We start from the raw sequence: 22,254 nt of genomic DNA, 5'->3' as shown, positions 1-22,254 counted from the left end.
AATAACAAAGAATCCAGTATTCTGTAACTCACTGAAGTTTGAACATGGAACATGCAATGTATATGGTGATTTACAATCAAGCCATCTATCCCTAAGTAATGTTTATCAAAATGCTGAGGGTAAACTATTTCATGCTGTTTTAACTTCCGTAAGCCTTATAGTGAAACACACTGTTAGATTTTCTTTAAGAGTAGTGTAAAAAGACAACATAATCCATGTTTGGTATTGCTGTATATACTGCATTAAATACTTGCTCAAGCTGTGGATTCTCTGTTTTTATGTAAATACATATTTCAGATTATTTCTCAGATGTTTTTTAAGCAGTGCGTTGTGACTCAATTATTACTGTATCTAGCTTCAAAATCCAGGGGAGAATGTCTTGTAGACAGCACAGGAACTAAAATAACCAAATCCTTCCAGCATGACTACCAGCAAGATATACTAACCCTGAACTAATTTAGAGCAAATTAAGAGGCTGGCTATTATATGGAGTCAACTAGTCTGTTTTGTCTTTGCTTTCTCTTCAATGTTTTAATGTAGCTGCAGATAGTAAGGATGAAGAAATCAAAACACCTCCCAAGAGATCCTTTCTGGGTATGTATTTTACAAACCCAAGCTGCATGAGGTTGCCATCTGAACACCATCTGTTCTTCACTGCTTTTTATTTTTACTTTTTGCCCTTTTAATATTTTTGTCATGTTAGAAATGAATGCATGATTATCATTTCTACGAAGACGATGCCTGTGCTACATTTTTCATAATAATAAAATCCCACTTCAGTTTTAACACTGACTGAGGAAAAAGATGCATTCAGGTTTGCTCCTCAAGCAAGTTTTTACTCCTTCCACACATTTTTTTAAAAAAATATTATTCTATGTTAGTTTCCTGGCCAATTTTTAGGTCCCGTGATGTGCACATTCTTAATTGATCTTTATTTCCCCTTTTTATGCACTCAGTAATAATGTTGTATTCTTCTCATGCCTGAAGTTCAAGAGTAAGAGTTCCATAGCCAGGTTGTTTCAACTTCGCTTGCCAGCATCTGGTAAATTGTAGGAGATGGAAAATAAAATCCAGGTGATTTATGAGATATGGCACCTGCAGATGTTGCTATTGCATTTTAGAGCTGAACAGATGGGTTTCTGTGTGACAACTCTGCCACAGAGATTAAATATAATCCAAGCCTATAATAGGTTTGAATCTGTTGCAAGACTTGAAGCAGCCAGAAGAGAATGGATTGCAATAGGAGGCACTTTTTTAAGAGGCTGCAAAGTATTTTACATTCCTTACATTTTGTAATTGGAGGAAATAACAGTTTCTCAGTGTGCAAGTTTAATTATTCTATTGTTCAGAACATTTTCTGCTGCATCTTTTTCCAAAAAAGGGTTTTTCTTTTTTGCAAAACCTTTGCTGCATCTTTTTTTGTTCTTTGATTTCCATCATTAGCTTGTAGTGATCTTTACCAGTGTGCTGTGCAAAGATCTACTAACTCACAGGATGTAAACTTGCTTGAAACTCCCTGTTTACATTTCTGCTTCCTGTCTTATTTGTGGTGCATGGTTGAAAACAATAATATGTTGAAGTTTAGAAGGTTAGAAATATTATTCATTTGTCTTTTTTCCTGTAACACAGAAAAAGGTTACTAAAGTTGTTTTATTAGCAAGTGTTTCAAGTTAAAAATATAAATAATACAGCCTGAGAAAGTTAAGTGTTGCATTAATGCATATTTATTTATCAATATTGAACTAGCAGACTTGCCAGCTAATTTCAGTATCAATCAGGGCATGTGCTGGGAGTCATTCAAACCTGGTTCAAGGTTTAAATGAAAATGTGCACTCTGTGAATGTGTGGAAAAGTAAGTGCTTTAGCAAAACTTGCAGATTGTGGGGGCAAAAAGCCAAATATTTTTCCTTAGCGGCTCAAGTGTGCTTACAGGCCTGGCTCCAGCTCATTAAAATGGGTGTGCGAGTTCTCAACATGCCTACTTGAAATGGATATGTAGCCTTCAAAGGTGAAGAAGAGCTTTGCCAGTTATGCTTTCATGCCAGAATCTGTGACTAAGCACACTCTGTATAGTCGCTTGCAGTAGCGGACAACTGATAAAGAAGTGAGTTGAAGGAGATGGGTACTTGCATCCTATAAAAATGAGAATGATGCAGCCTGTGCACCAGAGGGTAGGGAAGGGACTCTTACCTTTAATCAATAGGTGACATTTCAGTTGCACAAAAATCAGAGGGTGATGTATGTGTGCATATTAATATGTGGCATTTTATATATGTGTGATATCTGTGTTTGTGTGTGTTGAGGAGGCCATGGAGCAGGGCCAGTGAGGGGTGTGACCTGGGATGGGGCATGATCTGGGCAGAGTTCTGAGGGTCAGGTGGTACTTGGGGCTCAACCTCATGGACCAGTCCCTTAGAATGCCACTGGTGGGCATGGTGTTGTGATGTTGCCTACTGATGATATTGCCTGGGGTGGATGCAAAGGGAAGGAACCAAGTAATGGCCAGTGAGGCGAATGAATTGCATATTGCTGCCATGCCATTCAGATCAGTGTTATACATTCTCCCACACTGTGCATGTTGCCAACCAGTTGGGAAGGATCATGTGACATTCCTCACTTTGCTAGCTGAGAAGCTGCTGTGCAAAGATCTTCCTGAGACAAAAAGGTTTCTATAATGGGATTCCTGAATACAAGGAAGGACAATTAAGTTAAAGAGAACTATTAATCATATTCTGGGGTAGTTTGTTTCCTCTTTCTGTGAGCAACAATTTGTTTTTTCTCATATTTATAGCATTTTTTTATATCTAAATTGTGTGTGCGTCGATTGAATTATGAGAGTTGTTTATGCCTGCATATTGCAGAATGCACTTTAAAATGTATGTGTTGCTAAAATAAATACTTTCCATTTTTTATTCTTGAAATTGGTTAAACCAGAGTTTTTAGGTGATAAAACAGTTTTGTAAAGTGCTGTTAGCTCAAAGAAGGATGTGTTCCACTTTATCCGAGTATCTGTTGTCCTTGGAAACTGTCACTACTATTTCATGCTATAGTATATTAGAGTGACAATGTTACCTAGGGGGTGTAGATGAATAGAAGTTCAGTAAACCTGATATATGATATTGGAGCTGTCATTTGCTATTACCTCCCAGTCACAAACTGAGCTACTTCCTTATGCTCTCTGAGGTCCCTCTTGAGCATATTTGTCAGCAGTCTAGCAAACCACTTAGTGTCATTGATTCTTCTATACCCAAAAAGAAAAATTAGGAGAACGATTTTAACTAGTACTTTATTCTGAAAGTGGACTCTTTATTTTCTTAAGCATATGGATAGCTTTCTGTTTTCGAATAGAAACAACTTAGGAAACAAATGAGGAGCAAAGATAATGAATAAAACATTTCAAGCAAATTTTAATATTCAAATTAAGCCTTTGGTCCTCTTAATAAAGTATTTTTATTTAAAAAAAACTTGATTTTTTTACATTACATTGTTTAACTCATCAGTGCTAGTGATATTTTGAAGGTGATTAATGTTTTCCTTTGAACAAGAAGTTATACACTTGTAACATGTTTGGATTATCATCTTAGAAGAATCATTCTCTGAATCAAGAGAATGGTAGATGTTTACAACAATGCTCTGAACAAATTAGTCATTTGTTAATGCTGTTGTGGTTTCAGTGTCACAGGTGAGATTTGCTTGACCGCTAACATTATAGTTCTCGTAGGACTCCTGCCATCCCCAGCCAGCTGATTTGGTAATTACCAAGGAAATTGGAGAACTAGAGTCTCTAGATTATGAGAAGCTAAGTTCCTTTTATTATATGGATCTAGTAATGATATATCATGGCAGTTCATGGATACCCTGCTGCAGTATCTAGCCATTCTTGGTTGCCATCAAAATTCCTCAGTTGTATTTGCGATCTGCACATAGAGGATAATGGTGGACCTCTTCTACTGTTCCACTAGTCATAAAGTGTGTTCAAATTACCATGCTCAAGATTATCGGCATCGCTGTGGCGCAATGGTCAGTGCGTCTGGCTGTTAATCAGAAGGTCAGTGGTTCAAGCCCACCCAGGGATGGCTGCAGGCAAGATTCCTGCATTGCAGGGGGTTGGACTAGATCACCCTTGGGGTCCCTCCCAACTCAATAGTCCATGTTTCAATGATTCTGTCTACACTTCCATGAATATATGATACTAGTGTGCTAATACTGCATGCATTTGGTTTTGGGGGGCGGGTTCAAACACTATTGTCTGCATAAGGATCAATAGTGTCAGGAAGGGCAACCAAACCAACTATCTCCAAAACCAGTCCTCATGCTTTTATCATCAGTGAACCTTCCACTCCCTCGAGGAAATACCTGTCATGTGTAATTTTATTGCTGGGGTAGCCAATGTGGTGCATTCTAGATGTTGTGGGTTTAAGTTTCTATCACCCCCAGCCACTATGGTCAATAGTCAATAATGATGGGAATTGTAGTCCACAATATCTGGAATGCCCCACATTGGCTATTCCTGTTTTTAAAGTGTGATGTAATTATGAACATTTGTAATGGGACCATTTTCCATCTCCAGGACTGGAGTATTAGGGTGCTTGTTCATACTGGCTGCTGCCCACTCAGCATGGGAGTGCTATATCTTTTAGTCATAAAATTTCATTTATATAGTGCTTTAAAATAGTGCCATTATTTTAATTTTGGTGTTGGTATTTCCTCCCTTTTTTGCCTTAATCCGTCTTCCTTGGTTGTTGTTTTTAAACGATTGCTATGTGGAGAGAAAATGACTGCTGCATTTATATGTTCCAAGTTATATACATGTACAAATTTAAAATGATAGGATGTACTGAGGAGCTGGGGGGGGGGGGAAGCTGTGCTGATTTAAAAACAACCAGGTGGCACCACTCACCTCTTCCTGTGTTTTTAAAATGATCTGTCCTCACTTCCTCCACCAATTTCCTTTCCTTTCTCGTCTCCATCTGCTGAAATGATCAGCCAGCTTCCAGTTATGAATGTTAATTTAGCTACCATTTCATAGAGATTAATGAGGGTCAAAGCGTTTGTGTTGTTTGAGAGCCACTGCTTCAGGCTCCCTCAAGAAGATGATCCTCACTTAGATATATGGAATTAAATATGTGACTGCCTTAATTGGTTGATACCAGAACACATGAATATTTCAACAATGGATTATCTTGCTTCTGCCGTGTATTGCAAGGTCCTACTTTAAGCAGTTACAGTTTTGGAGCTCAGCCTGTTGTTCCGGACTGCTTTCTTCTGTTACTAGAAGCCAAAATAGCGAACCAATTAACATTATCCATCAAAGCAAACAAGAGAGAGAGAGTCTAAGTCCACTATTTGAGTTCAGCTGAGGTGCTTCTCTTGCTAGCATTCCTTTCCATTTTCCATAGCCAATGATGAGACTAAGCTGAGCATCCAGTTGTTTTGGAACTCAGTCTGATTCTTAATTTCAGGAATCTTCCATCCTGAAACTGGTCAAAATAAGGAGATGGAAAAGGAAGATGACTATGATTAATTCCAGACACAGGTCATATAAGTGCTGATGATGTAAAGTCTTGCACTTTGAAAGAGCACTTGGTTTTGATTTCAAAAAAGAGCATTTGTGGGTAACAGGAAACATCCCCCCCCCCCCGCAAGAGTGAAATGAGGTCTTATTAGAAAATAAAATAAAATCTCAATTAAACTTCTAAAAAAGATGCAACTGCTGTATCTAACCACATGAGGGTGCTCTTAGATCTTGAAACTACTGTTTTCAGTTTGTATAAGTTAAACTAAAAGAAGCAATTTCAGCTCTTAAGGGAAAACAAGAACCAATATTCTTTGGTACTCAGGGTTCTGATAGTGGATGTAATTGGTAGATGTAGCTCGCCTGCAGCATTCAAATGTTGGGATTTACAGAATAGGGGAGGGACGATGGAAGAAGGGAATTGATTTGATTTTTTATATTTGGAAAAAATGTACAAATGCAGCCATTAAATATTGAAAGCATTTATGTAAGCATGATGAGTATACATTTAGGATAAAATTTATTGGAGCCAAAATGCTGTGATTTTGGGAGTAAAAAACCCCCACCACGAATGGCTAGAGATTAAACCTAGAGATTAAACCCTGAATTTTCTTCACTTTGCATTGCTTCAGTTGGCACAATAGGAAGAACAAGCTGTACAGTGGTTGTATTTCCATGCCTTGGAGAAATTCTCCTTGGCCCTGCCACCGCTACCCCTTCCTACTTTCCAAGATAAAATATTCTCTGGAGACTCAGCTTTGTCAAATAGCAGGTACAGTGGTACCTGTTTCAGGTTACAGATGCTTCAGGTTACAGACTCTGCTAACCCAGAAATAGTACCTCAGGTTAAGAACTTTGCTTCAGGATGAGAACAGAAATCGCGCTGCAGCAGCTGGAGGCCCCATTAGCTAAAGAGGTACCTCAGGTTAAGAACAGTTTCAGGTTAAGAACAGACCTCCGGAACGAATTAAGTTCTTAACCCGAGGTACCACTGTATTTTAGATGGCAAACAGCTTTCTGTTTATAAGAACATACAACCTAATTCAGCTGGTGGCATTGCAAGATTAGTCACATTTCAAAATCATAGGCATATGTAGCTTGTATGTTATTACATATATGTTAAATATGCTAATGCTTTTGAAATATATCACCTCCTGCAAGTACTGTCACTGCTACCACCTGCAATATTGTCACATGCAAAAAAAGCACCCAGAAAAGATGGGGACCAGGATATGACCAATTCCCAAAGGGTGTGCCCCTATAGTACTCTGCAGCTATTTTGCTGTATTGTTAGTATTATGCTACCACAGTGCTGGCTCATACATTATAGCCCTAATATTCGAAAACCATTGCAAGGAAACAATTTGCTCATGAAATCCCTTGGAAGTGGAGCATGTTATAGGACATGTATTGTAGGCCAAGTATAGAACAGGGAGAAATTATTTGAACATTGACTTATTTGGATCTATCCTAAGAAAAGATCAAAACAACCTGGTAGAAAGCAAAAACTGGTCTTGCCGAGACCTAGAATGCAGAAGAAACTGCTGACGTTTTCAAATGTCTAGTCTCAATGTGGCATATTAGAGATGTGGTGCATCTTACTACAGCATCTGGGCCTTATGTAATCTTCCCAGCAGAGCAGAAAAAGCTCTCTTGCATGTGAAATGCTTCAGTGGCTGTATTTTAGAGGGTTTGCTCATTCTTTGGGTATTCGAAACACCCCACATTACATGATAGACAATAAATGACTTAGCCTGTAATTCTAAAAGCACTAGCAAGGTTGTAAGCTCCATTTCGTATTGTGGGATATACCTCTGAGTAAACGTGCCAGTGTGGTGTAGTGGTTAAGAGCGGTAGTCTCGTAATCTGGGGAACCGGGTTCGTGTCTCCGCTCCTCCACATGCAGCTGCTGGGTGACCTTGGGCCAGTCACACTTCTCTGAAGTCTCTCAGCCGCACTCACCTCACAGAGTGTTTGTTGTGGGGGAGGAAGGGAAAGGAGAATGTTAGCCGCTTTGAGACACCTTAAAAAGGGAGTGAAAGGCGGGATATCAAATCCAAACTCTTCTTCTTCTTCATCTTGCTTTCTGTCCTCCCTCGCTTTTCATAGTTGTTTTGGCTGGACAAGATTCATGTATTTTCACAATTGTTCCTATTTATGCCTATCTCTAAAGGATCGTGCAATGATGCTGCATGTTGCTCAGTATGCAGTGAATTGAGCAAATGATACTTAACATTGAAATTAAATAGTATTTGCCTGCAACGATTAAATTAAATAGCTGTGCCATATGTATGCATCTTCCCATTGGTGGTGATTCCTTCTCTCTACTAGGAAGCAAAGGCAAAGTACAGTGGTACCTCAGGTTACATACGCGTCAGGTTACAGACTCCGCTAACCCAGAAATAGTGCTTCAGGTTAAGAACTTTGCTTCAGGATGAGAACAGAAATCGTGCTCCGGCGGCGCGGCAGCAGCAGCAGGAGGCCCCATTAGCTAAAGTGGTGCTTCAGGTTAAGAACAGTTTCAGGTTAAGAACGGACCTCCGGAACGAATTAAGTACTTAATCCGAGGTACCGCTGTATAGAAGACACATAACAAATTAGAGCATTCATTAAAAAGGCAAGTTCTTGTTGAGTATATTTCTTTTTCCTTTATCTTTAGCAGATAAAGCATCAAACAGCACTTCAGACAAGTTTTTTTCTGGATCCTGGTAGGATCCAGTTCTGAGAACCACAGCCTGTTGAATTGCTAAAGAGATGCCAACAGATCCAGCAATGTTAGCAAAAAGGGATGTACACAACTGGGTGCACACGCTGGACCCATTAGCATCACGTGACCTCAATCTAGATGATAGTACTAGCATCACGTGGCTTCAGCAAATGAGGGTCTTTCTAGTAGCCCACCTTCAAAGCTCCAGAACTGCCACCTTGGAAACAGCATCATTTTAATCAGAGCAAGGGATGAAGCATAAGCTGAAATGGTTTGCTGTTAGGATTTAAAATTTGTTTTGTTAGTCACTGTAATATGTGTGCGGGTGTATGTATTTATTTTCCATTTGCACTTTTTACACTTAGCTTCTCAGAATTTCACTGGATTTCATTTCCGTAGGCTTTGTCCCAACAAAGCCTCTGGGTGTTCAGGTGGTTGTTAAAATGGACTCAGTATACACTAGGTCATGGGTAGGCAAACTAAGACCCGGGGGCCGGATCCAGCCCAATCGCCTTCTAAATCCGGCCCAGGAATCAGCATGTTTTTACATGAGTAGAATGTGTGCTTTTATTTAAAATGCATCTCTGGGTTATTTGTGGGGCATAGGAATTGGTTCATTTCCCCCCCAAAATATAGTCTGGCCCCCCACAAGGTCTGAGAGACAGTGGACCGGCCCCCTGCTGAAAAAGTTTGCTGAAGCCTGCACGAGGTTGTTTTACTCCACTCTCTTCCCCATTCTTCCTTTCTCAGCAGTAATCTTCTTGACTCATATTCCAGGATGCTAACAGAGTAAGCATCTTCAAGGTGGGCTCAGAGTTAGCATCTTGAACAGGGGTCCTATGCCCCACAAATAACTCTGAGATGCATTTTAAATAAAAGGACACATTCTACTCATGTGAAAACATGCTGATTCCCGGACCGTCCGCGGGCCGGATTGAGAAGGCAATTGGACCGCATCTGACCCCCAGGCCTGAGGTTGCCTACCCCTGATCTTGAAGGTATGTTCAAGGCACAATCTTGGATTTATCCATTTATTTATTTTTTGGCAGTATATACTAAGACTCATCTCTGGTTAGTATAAAATAGATGTTGAAAGCTAACTGGAGGATCTGGGAGCAATTCAGGATCTAGGAGGCAAGTCTTAAGGAAATGGCTTAGGATCCAATGGATATCTGCTGAGCTGGGACATTCCCAGCACAACCAGGCTATGCTGGTGTAAACTCCGCCCCCCGCCCCCTTGGCTCAGCTTGGGATACATTGGCATATTCCCCCCCCTCCATTCGACTGAGCCAAGCCCAGTGAATTTAAAGCCTTTACCTCCACATCTACTGGATTTCTGCTCTGGGTACCTCTGAATCTGTCTCAGTGCCTTTACTTGGTCCCACAACCAGCTCCCACAGAGTTTGGGAACAGGGGTCAGAATTTCTAGTACAGTGGTACCTCGGTTTGTGAACTTAAGCTGTTCTGGAAGTCCGTTCTTAAACTGAAACCATTCTTAAACCGAGGCAAGCTTTCCCTAATGAGGCCTCCCGCCGCCAGTGCCCTTCCACTGTTTGGATTCCGTTCTTAGACGGAGGTAAAGTTTGCAAACAGGGACACTACTTCCGGTTTTGCGGAGTTTGTAAACAGAATCGTTCGTAAACAGGAGCGTTCTTAAACCGAGGTACCACTGTATAGGAAACAGTAGGTCCAGCCATCTCTGCTTTTCAGAGTCAAACACTGCCTGCTAATATTTAAAAATATTATGACCATAGAACTTTTATCTGTTTCTGTGTCAAGTGAATGGATGAAACAGTTGATAAGCTGAAGAAAAGTCCTTTTTAAACCTGCCTGGCTTCTCTTCTAATCCCCCCTCCCGCCCCGTTTCAGGCAAGCAAATAGATCAATAAAAGGGATCCGACAAATCTCTCCTGAATAAAAATTCTTATTCATTATGAGAAGGCACTTGAAAACACATTAGTTGAGAATGCTATCCATACAATTTCGGAGCTTAACTCTACTGTGTATGGAAGTTTGTGGGGTATTTATTTCTATTTAAAATTTACTGAGAAACATTAACTTTTTCTTTTGACAGTTTTAATTGAGCTCTCAAAGGTCTTCTGCCCTCTCCTGCTGCCGAATCCTGTATTTTTAACACACTCTTTCTGCTACCCAATTATTTTTCTGCTGACAGTGATGAGTATGCATCTTTCTTATTTTGCCAGGACTTCTTAACCTTGAAATCTCTTTTGATAGCACAAACCTTCTCCCTCTCCGCCAACTGTTAGAGAAATGGGATAAACACAAGTTCAATCCTGCTGTGAAGGCTTTCTGAGCTTGCTGACTCGCTGAGGCTTAACCTCCTTATGTTTGCACAGGGTTTTTCCAACTTTCAACTTCCTTCCTTTTGTCTAACCCATTACTGTTCAGGCGTCAATATTTTATTTTCTATGTAGGTTTTGCATCTGGATTTAATAACAGATTACAATAAAGTATTTTACTAAGCACCTGGTACCACGTCTCCTAAAAGAAAACTCAGGTGGTAAGTGCTAACAGGACTGTAGCTAAAACTGGACTAATCAGAAAAGGAGGTTCTAGTATGTTTGAGAAAACCCAAAGTGATACTTAGCAAAAAAAACTTAAGGGAGGGTAGCTCTTCCCCTGACAGTCCAATGGAGATGGTACATACTTAGTGTTCGCAGAATGCAGTGTGTTTTGGAAATAAAATCAGAAAACTGCATTTGGAACAGGAGAGTCCATTTAGGCCCCCCCCCGCTCAATTTTTGGTACAGCGGTACCTCTGGTTGTGAACGCCTCTGGTTGTGCACGCTCTGGGTTACGAGCTCCGCTAACCCGGAAGTAGCTGCTCCTGGTTGCCAACTTTGCCCCAGGATGCGAGCGGAAATCGCACACCAGAGGCGCCATTAGCGAAAGCGTGCCTCATGTTACGAGTGGTTTCCGGCTATGAACGGACCTCTGGAATGGATTCCGTTCGTAACCAGAGGTACCACTGTATTTGAAACAATAGCATAGGAAGCAAAGTGTCATATCCCTCAGCTGGGATTTAGAATCTTTGTTGGTGGGCTTACCGTGGCTACAGGATCTAGCAAACAGTTTATTCTTGCATGTCTCTACAAGGCCATGAAAACATTTTGCAGGTAGTTGACCTTGGGAAGTAAGATCAGTTTCGCATTTGAGGTCATATAACTTAGTCCTGCAGGCTGAAGCCTCACTGCATTTCTGTACGGGCTGGACAGTTCACATCTGTGCTGTCGCCCATATGACGTTCTATATTCAATGTAGTAATTTATAACAGATAATGCTATCAATAAACAAGCAGTCATATTTGTGCAGTATCAATCAACTGAAGTAAAGTGCTAACTGACAGGCTAGTTTGTAAGATTGTCTTCTGCTTAAAGATATAGTAACACATGTCATCACAACATTGATGAATCCTGCCCCAATGTCCTCAGCTACAGTAAAGCCTGAATCTTGGGGATCATCTGCTCTTGATTTGATTTAATTGCCAGCATAATCGTTTACAGATCAGATTTAGTGACACTCTGGTCTAAGTTTGTTTGAGATGCAACAGCCATTTTGTTCTCAAGTCCCCTTGCTGGGATAGAGGGAGATTATTATTATTTTTACATGGACTGAGATAAAGTTTTAGTTTTTTCTTTTTTTCCAGATTTGACTCCTTTTCCTATTTTTGACTGCTTTTCTTACTGCCTGATCTACCAATAAAAGTATCCCAATGAAGTGCAAAAGCAAAGTTAGATGGCAAATTACAGCACCCACAGGGAAGAGCTCAAGTCTCAGACAACCAGCACAAGAGCTGACATCATTTTATAATTAAATGGTTTTAGTATGTTGTATTATTTTACTGTTGTTAGCTGCTCTGATCCCGGCTTTGGCTGGGGAGGGCGGGATATAAATAAATAATAATAATAATAATAATAATTATTATTATTATTATTATCATCATCATCATCATCATCATCATCATCATCCCCCATTTATTGATTTATATTTGGCTGTTGGTGCTGCTGTGCCTTGTTGATGTGCTACAAATGTTAAATGATGGTAGGTTCAGAATACAAATACATCATTTTGTTTCTAACATTTTTTTGCTGGTGCTTTAGAAACTTGGGTGTAAGTGCCTTTACAAAAATACCCATTAAGCCATTTTGTGAGTGTAACTGGCTTTCAACGCCATACTGCTTGTGAATTCATATTTTGTTGTTTCATGCATGCCTGAATTACAAAGATTGGATTATACAATAATCCATTGAAGCTGTAAAGAGTTTCCATACAGACATGTAGAAAAAAGGTTTTAAAACAGAGCTTTACCAGGTACTCTCTATACATTTTTGGTTTTAGCATTAAAAAAATAATAATACAGCTATGTACAGAGTGATTCCTAAGAAGGTAATGCTGTTGCCTCAGAATTTGAAGTCTCTATAGCCCTGGTTTTAATTATTTGTATTCACTATTCCTATCTTCATAACTCTCCACCTTTAAGGCTTTCTAAGGCATGAGAGCTGACACTAAGTGGAGCTCTCCATTAAAATTTAGGGAGCAATACTAAGCATTGGAAGCCAGTGTAATTTACAGCGCCTTACATTAAGCTGGCATAAAAGTACACCAGAGCCAAAATCTGTTCGGTAGTGGGGCTACTGCTGGCTGAGACAACCGAAGCCTAGCAGGGAGGAAACAAGCCTTTAAAATAGAGTTTGACCTACACCATCCTTTTTGCTAGTGCACCTTCCTCAGGATTACCAGGTCATGTGACCAAGCTGATCAATGTTAAGATCTAGAGTCAGTTTGCCCTTCCTTGTCCCTGTCCCTCGCCTTGAACACCCAATTTTCAGGGCTCACAGTCCTATAAATTCTGCTGGTTTTGCCCTGGTTAAATAAGGATGGAGTTATGCTGGCATATTTAAAATAAGTATTTTGAAATTCAAATTTTGGGGTAGATTAAAACATTTGCAGATTGACATAGAAATAGAACGAAATGCACTTATGAGTGGAAACATGCAAAGTAGAATGACATAGAAATTCCTTTTTATCCATCTATACTTAGAAAATAATCAAGGTAAAAAAAAAAAGCTGTTGAGCATTGTTCTTGTATTTTTGCTTGTGTGCCGTTGTATTTTCCGGCCATATTTGCCCCATTACTATAGACTTGAGCTCTACAATCACCGAGAGGAATAGCATGTTCTTTCGAGGTATCAGTTATCAACTGAGCAATTTCTTCTCCTCTTTTGTTGCTACAATTTACAGACTTGAGAAATCTTACTGGAATCTCATGCTGCGTTTCTTTTAAACGTACATACCTCAAAAGAAATGTTGTTCAATGTGGGAAGAATCTGGTGTGGAATCTACTATTACTGCAAAGTACTTTGCAGATTGCCTCTCAAGCAAAATGTGTTGTTTCTCAAGATTCAAACTTGATTGCCGCTGTCTTTTGGGAATGTTTTAGGCAGAGGAATGTGTCTGTTTGTAATATACTCTTTTAATTTCCTTGTGATGAGATGGAATCTCAGTGGTGATACATCCAATGTCAAGGCCTATATTGTGATCACTCCTCTAATCTTCCAAATTTACTTCCATATGTGTCTGTATGTCTGTTTCTGTCTTCCATTTCCGTTTCCTGCATCTGCCCCTTCATCAAAATACTGTATATGATTAACCAAATCAGCTGCTCCTCATATGGTGACGAGGTTTCCAACAGTTTCATCTTGCTTCAATTCTATAGGTGAGTTCATTGAAAAAATGTTTTGATGCCACACTTAATCCACATGGAAAGAGTGTTGACCCCCCTCCCCCTTTTCATTTTTCTTGTATTTTCTTTGCTGGCCTCCTAATTCATGAGAATACATTTTGGAGAGATGATTTATAAATTAATATTTTATATCTTTAAAAAAGAGGGAAAGATAAAAAGACAAATATACTAATAATTTAGTAGTAGTAGAAGTAGTGGTAGCAGATTAGTAGTAATATTTCTGTACTTTAGTATTCAAAATTCTACCATACCTGGTACATTAGTACCAAATGTGGCAATGCTACGTTAGACTGTCATAAAATAGTACTGAAGCGGTTGCCATGGTGATATAGAATCGGAAAGTAGTGGGGTAAATATGACCCCACTTATCCATTTAAGGGTTAAATCACATTGATAAAGTGATGCTATGTTGAAAGTAAGTGATATTATTCATCATACCACTACATTTCTCAACACTACATAATATTATGGATCATAATTTTTAAGAACGATGACATATAAAGCTCACACAAAACTAGCATCTAAGACCTTAAGGCAAAAATGCAGATGTGGAGTGTTGTAGGGATACAGTAGTGAGGGATTTCCTATGTAAATTCAAATACATTTAATACTTTGATTTTCAGAGGAGCCAACTACCTACCTAACGATTTGCTCCTAAGCAGGAGTAGAAAATTCTGAGAGTTGTTTTGCCCACTGTTTCCAGTTAATTTATACAAGACAAAATTAAGGGGGACACTGCTGGGATGTGACTAAAGCTGCCGCCTTCCTCTGTAGTAAAATATTACATGCTATAACCGATCTCCCTTTAATAAAAAATTAAAGACCAACTAAGTCTGTTCTGGGTATAAGTTTTCATGTGCATGCACACGAAAGCTTATACCCAAAACAAATTTAGTTGGTCCCTAAGGTACTACTGGGCAATTTTTAAATTTTATTTATTTATTTTGATTGCATCAGACCAACACGGCTACCTACCTGAATCCAATCTCCCTTTGTTCAACTTTAAAACTGTTCTCTGGGCTTCACCATTCTTTCTGTCAGTCTCAGCTTTATTTGTAAGCAAAATTTTAAATATAAGTAAAAACTGCAGCACCTAGCTGTGCTCACTTGACGAAAACATCAACAATGCTGCAAGAGCTCCTCTGCAAACTTTGCAGCTTGTTGCAAGTTAGCCAAAATAACTTGAGTTGTGCACACTGTTTCTCAAGTTAACCAATAGTTCCAATTTAACAACACTTTTTTGTCAGAAAATGTCCAAATCAAAATACAGTGGTACCTCAGGTTAAGTACTTAATTCGTTCTGGAGGTCTGTTCTTAACCTGAAACTGTTCTTAACCTGAAGCACCACTTTAGCTAATGGGGCCTCCTGCTGCCGCCGCACCGCCGCTGCGTGATTTCTGTTCTCATCCTGAAGCAAAGTTCTTAACCCAAGGTACTATTTCTGGGTTAGCAGAGTCTGTAACCTGAAGCGTATGTAACCCGAGGTGCCACTGTACACAAAGATGAATAATGATCCAGTAAGTATAAATATCTTTGGTGGGGTTTTCTTTTGGTATAGTGGGGGTTTTTTTGTTTTTGCTTTTATCAAGACCTTTACAAATATAATTTGTAAATATAATCCTGATTCTTAGGAGAGTTGTTTGGAAAAAATAATTTTGCCAGATGTAGTCAGCTCTTCATCTGTTCATGATACTGGGGGCAATGAGTTGCTTTGCCCTCCTTTGCTTGAAGGTGGGCTAATGTCAGTGCTGACACCCGCTGCCCTTCGCCAGTCCCCTCAGTAGGTGGAGCACGTCACCTGCAGGAGAGGCTAGGCAAGCCCGCCTTCTCAAATCATTCACTGGAACTTTAGTTAATCCCCTCTCCGGATTGGCTGAAAGAAGTGGGGCACTTGGCAGAAGAGAAAACGGGGGGGGGGGGCGGACGGACGAAATGTAAATGCTAGTCTTCACACTATATGCAAACGTTTTCTGAGGTCCGAGGGAATTTTGTGCTATTGGGCCCCCTTTTTGACCCCGTGCAAGGGTACGATGTACCCGTTGTACCTCCCTCTCCTGGGCCCTGGGCACTCTGCTCCTCTGCCACTCATGCTTCCACACTGTTAGGAACTAACCCATAGCCTGGTTTCGTGTGATGTCTAAATCTGGGTTGATGGTTTCCTTCTCTGCAATCAAGCCCGGAGCTTGTAACCAATATTTATTCTTGTCATGCCACTCATGTTTTATTTGTGGGGAGCAAACCATGAGTCCAGGATTAGACGTAAGGTTAGGCCAGACCAGCAGCAGGAGTGGGGAGGAATACCCACGATTTCAGTAGCTTGCAGCACCACGTTTAGTTTAAGGTGGCATAGGAACCAGGCCAATACGTGTGCTTTCAGTTGCTCCTTTTTGCAAGGAGGATAGAGTGCTGTGGCAATTCTGTTCACGTGACAGTGCAAAAAACATCCTGAATACACATTGCGGGGCTTATTTTACTTCACTGCAAACCAATGTCATCTTGACTTCACTTCAGTCTGTGTGTGGTTCTTGGAAGGGCTTGTTGCCAGGTCATTTTGCACCACTCCACTCCCCCCTTCCTGCTGTGTTGGAGATGTGACCCTGGATGGAACAGACAGAGCAGTTTGCAGCTTTCTCATTTTATAAAGCTCTGTGTTTGAGTGTGTGCGTGTAGTTTTCGGTTGAAGTGCCTAAAGCTCAAGAGCTTGCGTGCTCTTAGCAACTAAAATTGGTGCAAAGTCTCTTCTGCCTTTTTCATTGCACTTTTGAAAGGCCAGCTCACTGGTGAATTATATCAAACCTTCAGTAATATCAAACCATTTTACCAATATGGGTTGTTGTGGTGGTGGTGGTGTGTGTGTTGGGGGGAGAAATCAGGTGTTCATTTTCATATCAGTGGGGGAAAATACTATGTTTTAGATTATTAATTCACCACACCTATATTACAAGGTCTAATGTGGCCTGGAAAAGCAGCTCTTGCCGGTTCATATTGTGAATTAGCCCATAGACTCTACTTCACACCACAAGGTGTTGGAGTAGAAGTGGCCCATAGAGGCAGGAGTGGGGTAACTGAGGAAGATTGAAGCAGGAAAAGTTAATGGTATTATGACTAACCTCACAGAGGATGTTTGGTATTCAATATACATTAATTTAGCCCTGGCAATTGTCTATTTATTGATAGAGGAACTCAAGCCAAAAGTCAAGGTACATAGAAGATTTGTGACTGAATCTCTTGACACTTTTCCAATGAAACACAGCCAAGGGAGGCTGCCAAGTGGACTGGAGCCAATATACAGCTCAGACGATGAGGTTGGGCAAACTTCATGGTGCTTAGAAGCTGTGAATAACGAGGAAGCAAGCTTGTGCTTTTTCACTTTACTCATTGGATGTGCTTGTCCCGTGCTCTTGTCCTCACCTCCATTTGGGGCTGACTTTGGGCTTGAGGGGGTCTAGGGCAGTGGCTTTCCCTGTCAATGGTCCTAGCAGCCTTGTTTGGCTGGAATGGCAGTGCTCCAAGCTGGGGCGGGGCAATACAGTGGTACCTCAGGTTAAGTACTTAATTCGTTCCGGAGGTCCGTTCTTAACCTGAAGACCACTTTAGCTATTGGGGCCTCCTGCTGCCGCCGTGCCGCTGGAGCACGATTTCTGTTCTCATCCTGAAGCAAAGTTCTTAACCCGAGGTACTATTTCTGGGTTAGCGGAGTCTGTAACCTGAAGCATATGTAACCTGAAGCATATGTAACCTGAGGTACCACTGTATATCAATATATTGTCCAAAACTGTTTTGAAGTCCATATTATGATATCGGTTTCATAATTCTTTACCTGGTGATATATCGTGACTCATGATTTGTGTGTGTGTGTGTGTGTGCGCGCACACACACTATGCAAAAATCACAGTGCAGGAAAAGCTGTGAAGCTAGCCAATGCCTCTACATTAGGCTTCTTCAACCTTGGCCCTCCAGATTTTTTTGAGACTACAATTCCCATCATCCCTGACCACTGGTCCTGCTAGCTAGGGATCATGGGAGTTGTAGGCCAAAAACATCTGGAGGGCCAAGGTTGAGGAAGCCTGTTCTACATAGTTCCATCCTTATTTCAGACATCGCGATATATTGGTATAATCGTTATGTTTAGTTGGTGATATATCACAATGTTGAAAAACAGATATCGCCCAGCCCTACTCCAAGCAGGAGTTGTTGGTTTCTCACAGTGTCCCAGAATAATGCAAAGCTACAGGTATTGCTGGGAGTTAAAACAGAGCTTAGATCCAGCTGCCTCATGCTGTTCAGTGTTAGGAGGGCCGAGAGCAGCCATAGAAGTAGGCTTTGACAGGTGCTGTGGCCCTGGCACCTGCTCAAGAGTGCCAGGTGCTGGCCCTGCTGCCCCCCCCCCCGAAAAATCAGTGTACATGCTTTGAAGGCTCCCAAGCCAATCTTCTTCTCAACCTGCAGATGCCAGGAGATGTTGCAGCGTGTAGATTAGGAGTAGAGTTGGCAAACACGATTCTGCTGCTCCCTGCCACACATTGGCTAATATATGGCAGAGGCTTTTGCTCAAGCTCCCCTTTGTGTAGAAGGAGTGAAGTTTTAATCGGCTTTTAAACTATTGATCACACGCACTAACCCATGGGATAGGATTTCAGTGCCACTCTGCCTTTTATTCCTTTTTTAAAATGTAAAGCGGATTGCCTCCCTTGCTTCTTTCGTTAGCGCAGCTTCCCTTTTTGGAAGCCGAAGTGCATGGCTTGCCTCCGTGTTTGATGAGCCCTGCTATCACAGACCGCTTGGCAACAATTAAACTGGTACTCACCAGACCCCTCAAGCCTGCTTTTCTGTTACAAGCACATGGAATCTGGCACACTGCTTTCTGAAATATTGTTAGAGCAGATAGCCAGCTGGTAACTGGACTGTAATAGGGTAGGGAGTTTCATTATAGCTACCCTCCGAAAGTTAATGCTCATCTGTGTAGAACTTGGAGGGAGGAGGAAGAAACTCCTTCCATTTTTAATGTTCCGAGCAAATACTCCTTTCAGTATTGTCCTGTTGTCTTTTATTTCCTCTTGTTTGCCTGTTCTTCTTAGGAGATAGTGTACATCCAGACCTGCTTTGGGTTGTTCTTTTTGGTAGTGTGTACACAACTGCTGCTTTTAACCTGGTTTCTATAGAAGACAAGATCCTTTTTGTTCTTTTTTTATCTGTTTATTTTTACAGTATGCTTCAACACTCTTAAAATATTATCCATCAAAATTGGTGAAATTAAATGTTTGGAGAACATCAAGTTATGTGTTAAAAGTTGTAACTGTGCAATTTATGGTCTTTGTCTACGTTTTCTGTGGACATCTATATCATTAAAAAGTTGTTAGCCATCATAGATGTAGAACGGAAGGGTTAAATAAACTGCTGCTAAACAATTATCCCAAATCTAGACTGATGCAGTCATTTAAAATATATTTTAAAGCCACAAAGGTATTGGGTGAATTTTGGAAGCAATGTTTCACAGGAGTGTCATTTGCTATATCATTTATATTTATATTTCCCCAAGGCATTTAGAAGTAATTATTTCACCATGTAACGTGACTTATTTAGAACAGCTTTGCAGAATATTCAAACCCTATTGTTCGTGATGATTTAAAATACTAGTTTAGTTATCTGAGGAAAGATTAGCAACATTAGGGAGTGGTGAAGGAAATTCTGGAAAGCAACATGACATTATTTACTTCTTCTTGGAAGAAAGGGCTGGTGATATCCGAAACGGAGCAAAAAAATTATTATGCACCAAAATAGACTTGCATTTTTTTAAAAAATACATCTGTTTAATTGCACCCTTAAGAATGCATTTGGCTGCTTTTAGCATAACTTTGATAACTGATTTCTCTCCAGTAAAGCACCTACTAATATCTCCCTCTCATTCCAGTGTAACATGTGCACAAGCCCATCAGTGTGCACTAACTTTAGATACAATTCTGGACCAAAGAAAATGAGGGAATGATTAGCATCCGCTTTCCATGTCTTTGTAGCATGCAAATGTAAAACTTGCTCATATTCCCCCATACAGCAGGGCTAGGAGGATCATTTCTGACCGTTGGGTATTTGGAGTGGGAGTGATGAGAGCTGGAGTCCAGAAACACCTGGAGGGCCACAGGTTCCCCATTCCTGATAAAGAGAGTTGTATGAGCTGTATCTTCAAAGGGGACATATACTTGTGAGCTGTACCACCACTGGGAGTGCATGCATCTCTTTGTAAAGGGTGTTTGTACAATCCCCCAAACCATGGCTCTGGAGATATTCTAAACAAGTGAATTTGTGAGACAATGTATGTGTGAATCAGCCTTGAGATTCTCAGACTTCTCTGTTGGTGGCCATTCGTTCTGTGGCGTGATCGTGGTACTCTGTGGTAATATCTCAGTGCTTTATCAACATGGCTTTTGTTTCAGTCTCTTGTTGTTTTTCTTAAATCAGGGATGGCTAACTTTTCCTCCAGAACTTTTCCTTCCAGGTCTGCATACCAGTGGTGGGTGGAGCTAGAGGGGGAAAAACTGGCTGTAGCAAGGGATGCAGTAGGTTACATTCCAGGTATGCAAAAATCAGAGGTTTCTATACTTAAACCTCTCCATCCACCCATCCATACAAGTGATCAAGTCAGTAAATAAATAAATAAATAAATAAGCAAGCAAGCTTTATTATCGCCATACAAAAAACAGACAATAGCACTTGAAGAGGGCATGGAGCAGGGCTATTCATGGATGTGGCCTGGAAATAGAAGGGAAGGGTCCCAAGGACAAGGTAGAGAGGCCTGGAGGGCTGCATTCTATGTAGATTTTGGAGTCGGGCTGAAAGACTTTTCAGGAATAACGCAAAGTGTGTTTTGGCACTATGATCACCCTTTCCTGTTCTCTCATGTATACAGATGCAACCTTCTCATGGTTAGTGGCAAATCATAGCAGCATGTGTCTGAACCCTGTGTCATCTAAATATCCCTCATTCTGCTGCCCTGCAGTGTACCATAAACATATTCTAAGTTTTATCCATCACCACATGCTTGGTTTTTACCGCCTTCACCCTTCTTATCACTGCTCGTTACTAATGATTTTTTGTTAGTGTGTGTGTCAAATTCTCAAGTTTATCTCCCAGCTTAGTGTTTGTGCTGGTTTCTTTACATTGCTTGAGTATTCTAATATTACTTCCCCACCCCCTTATGTCCAAAGACTATTGATTGAATTGGTTATTTTGGTGCTTTTGTTTATTATTTATAAATATGAACATTGTCTTTCAGATTTTGACTTGAACTATTTCTGGCACTGGAACAAGTTTACAGATTATGTGCAATGTGTTCTGGCTTTCACGGGAGTCACAGGATACATCACTTACCTTTCTCTTGACTCAACTATCTTTGTTGAAACTCTGGGCTTCCTTGCCGTGTTCACTGAAGCCATGCTGGGCATCCCTCAGCTCTATCGTAACTATCAGAATAGGTCAACGGAAGGAATGAGGTAAGATGGTATGCATGTCTCTTAAAATACTTCAGTCACGTTTCTGGCTCTGTTCACACACGTAATTATTTCTCATTGCTTCGGCAGCCTTCCCAGAACTACTCTGATTAAAATAGGAAAATAACACAACAACTCTCTGGGGAGGCGAGGGGGGAAAGCTGCTTGGAAAGGTGATTTCAAGCTGGAAATGGCAAACAGGGAAAAGGGCTGCAGAACTCTTCTGCCTCCACTTTTCTTTCTCTTATTGCCCCCTTTCTCTGAAGCAGCTTTTTCCTTTTCTAAAAGGGCCGTTGGGTTATGGTAATTTAATATACCTATACTTTCACCCTTCTCCCCACCCTGGGGTTTCACATGTGTATATACCCATGCAGGACATCCATTTGAAAATCTGTGAGTCCATCAGTGTCCAATCAACATTGCAATCAAACTTGCATTTGATGGCCCCTTCAGAAAAGGAAAAAAGCTGCCTCCAGGAGGGGAGGATTGATAAGGAGAAGCAAAGTGGAAGCACAGGATATGTGTAGCTTTTCTCTTGCTAGCCATTTCCAGCTTGAAATTGTTTTCCCAAGCAGTTTTAACCCCACCACCACCCTGGGGTTTCAAGTGTGTATATGTACCCATGCAAACACACACCTGAAAATCTGAGTGCACCAGGGTCCAGTCCACCTAGCTGTTTTCTTCTCTACAGCTTCTGGAGTTTCTCTGAAATTCATGAGAAGGACAGGAAGGGAAATAAGCCAAAAGTTAAAAATGTGTGAAGTGTATGAGGAATAGTAATTGT

At 40.6% G+C, this 22,254-nt stretch overlaps 1 protein-coding gene across 3 annotated transcripts in view; it reads left to right on the top strand.

Annotated features, from left to right (window-relative positions):
- Positions 1-22,254, top strand: part of SLC66A2 (solute carrier family 66 member 2) — a 57,060-nt gene that overhangs the window by 15,478 nt on the left and 19,328 nt on the right. The window contains exons 4-5 of one of the 3 annotated variants that reach the window (XM_083518831.1): positions 541-594; positions 21,257-21,473. The exons of 1 other annotated variant lie outside the window; for it this stretch is intronic. In XM_083518831.1, the coding sequence (XP_083374957.1) occupies positions 541-594; positions 21,257-21,473 (271 nt within the window). The remainder of the gene's footprint in view (positions 1-540; positions 595-21,256; positions 21,474-22,254) is intronic. One more of the 3 variants, XM_083518832.1, reaches the window with a different exon arrangement.

Source organism: Podarcis liolepis (assembly GCF_965112155.1).
Source record: "Podarcis liolepis genome assembly, chromosome: 8".
Classification (NCBI taxonomy): Eukaryota; Metazoa; Chordata; class Lepidosauria; order Squamata; family Lacertidae; genus Podarcis; species Podarcis liolepis.
The sequence above is the reverse complement of the archived record's forward strand: the minus strand, read 5'-3'. Positions and strand labels throughout refer to the sequence as shown.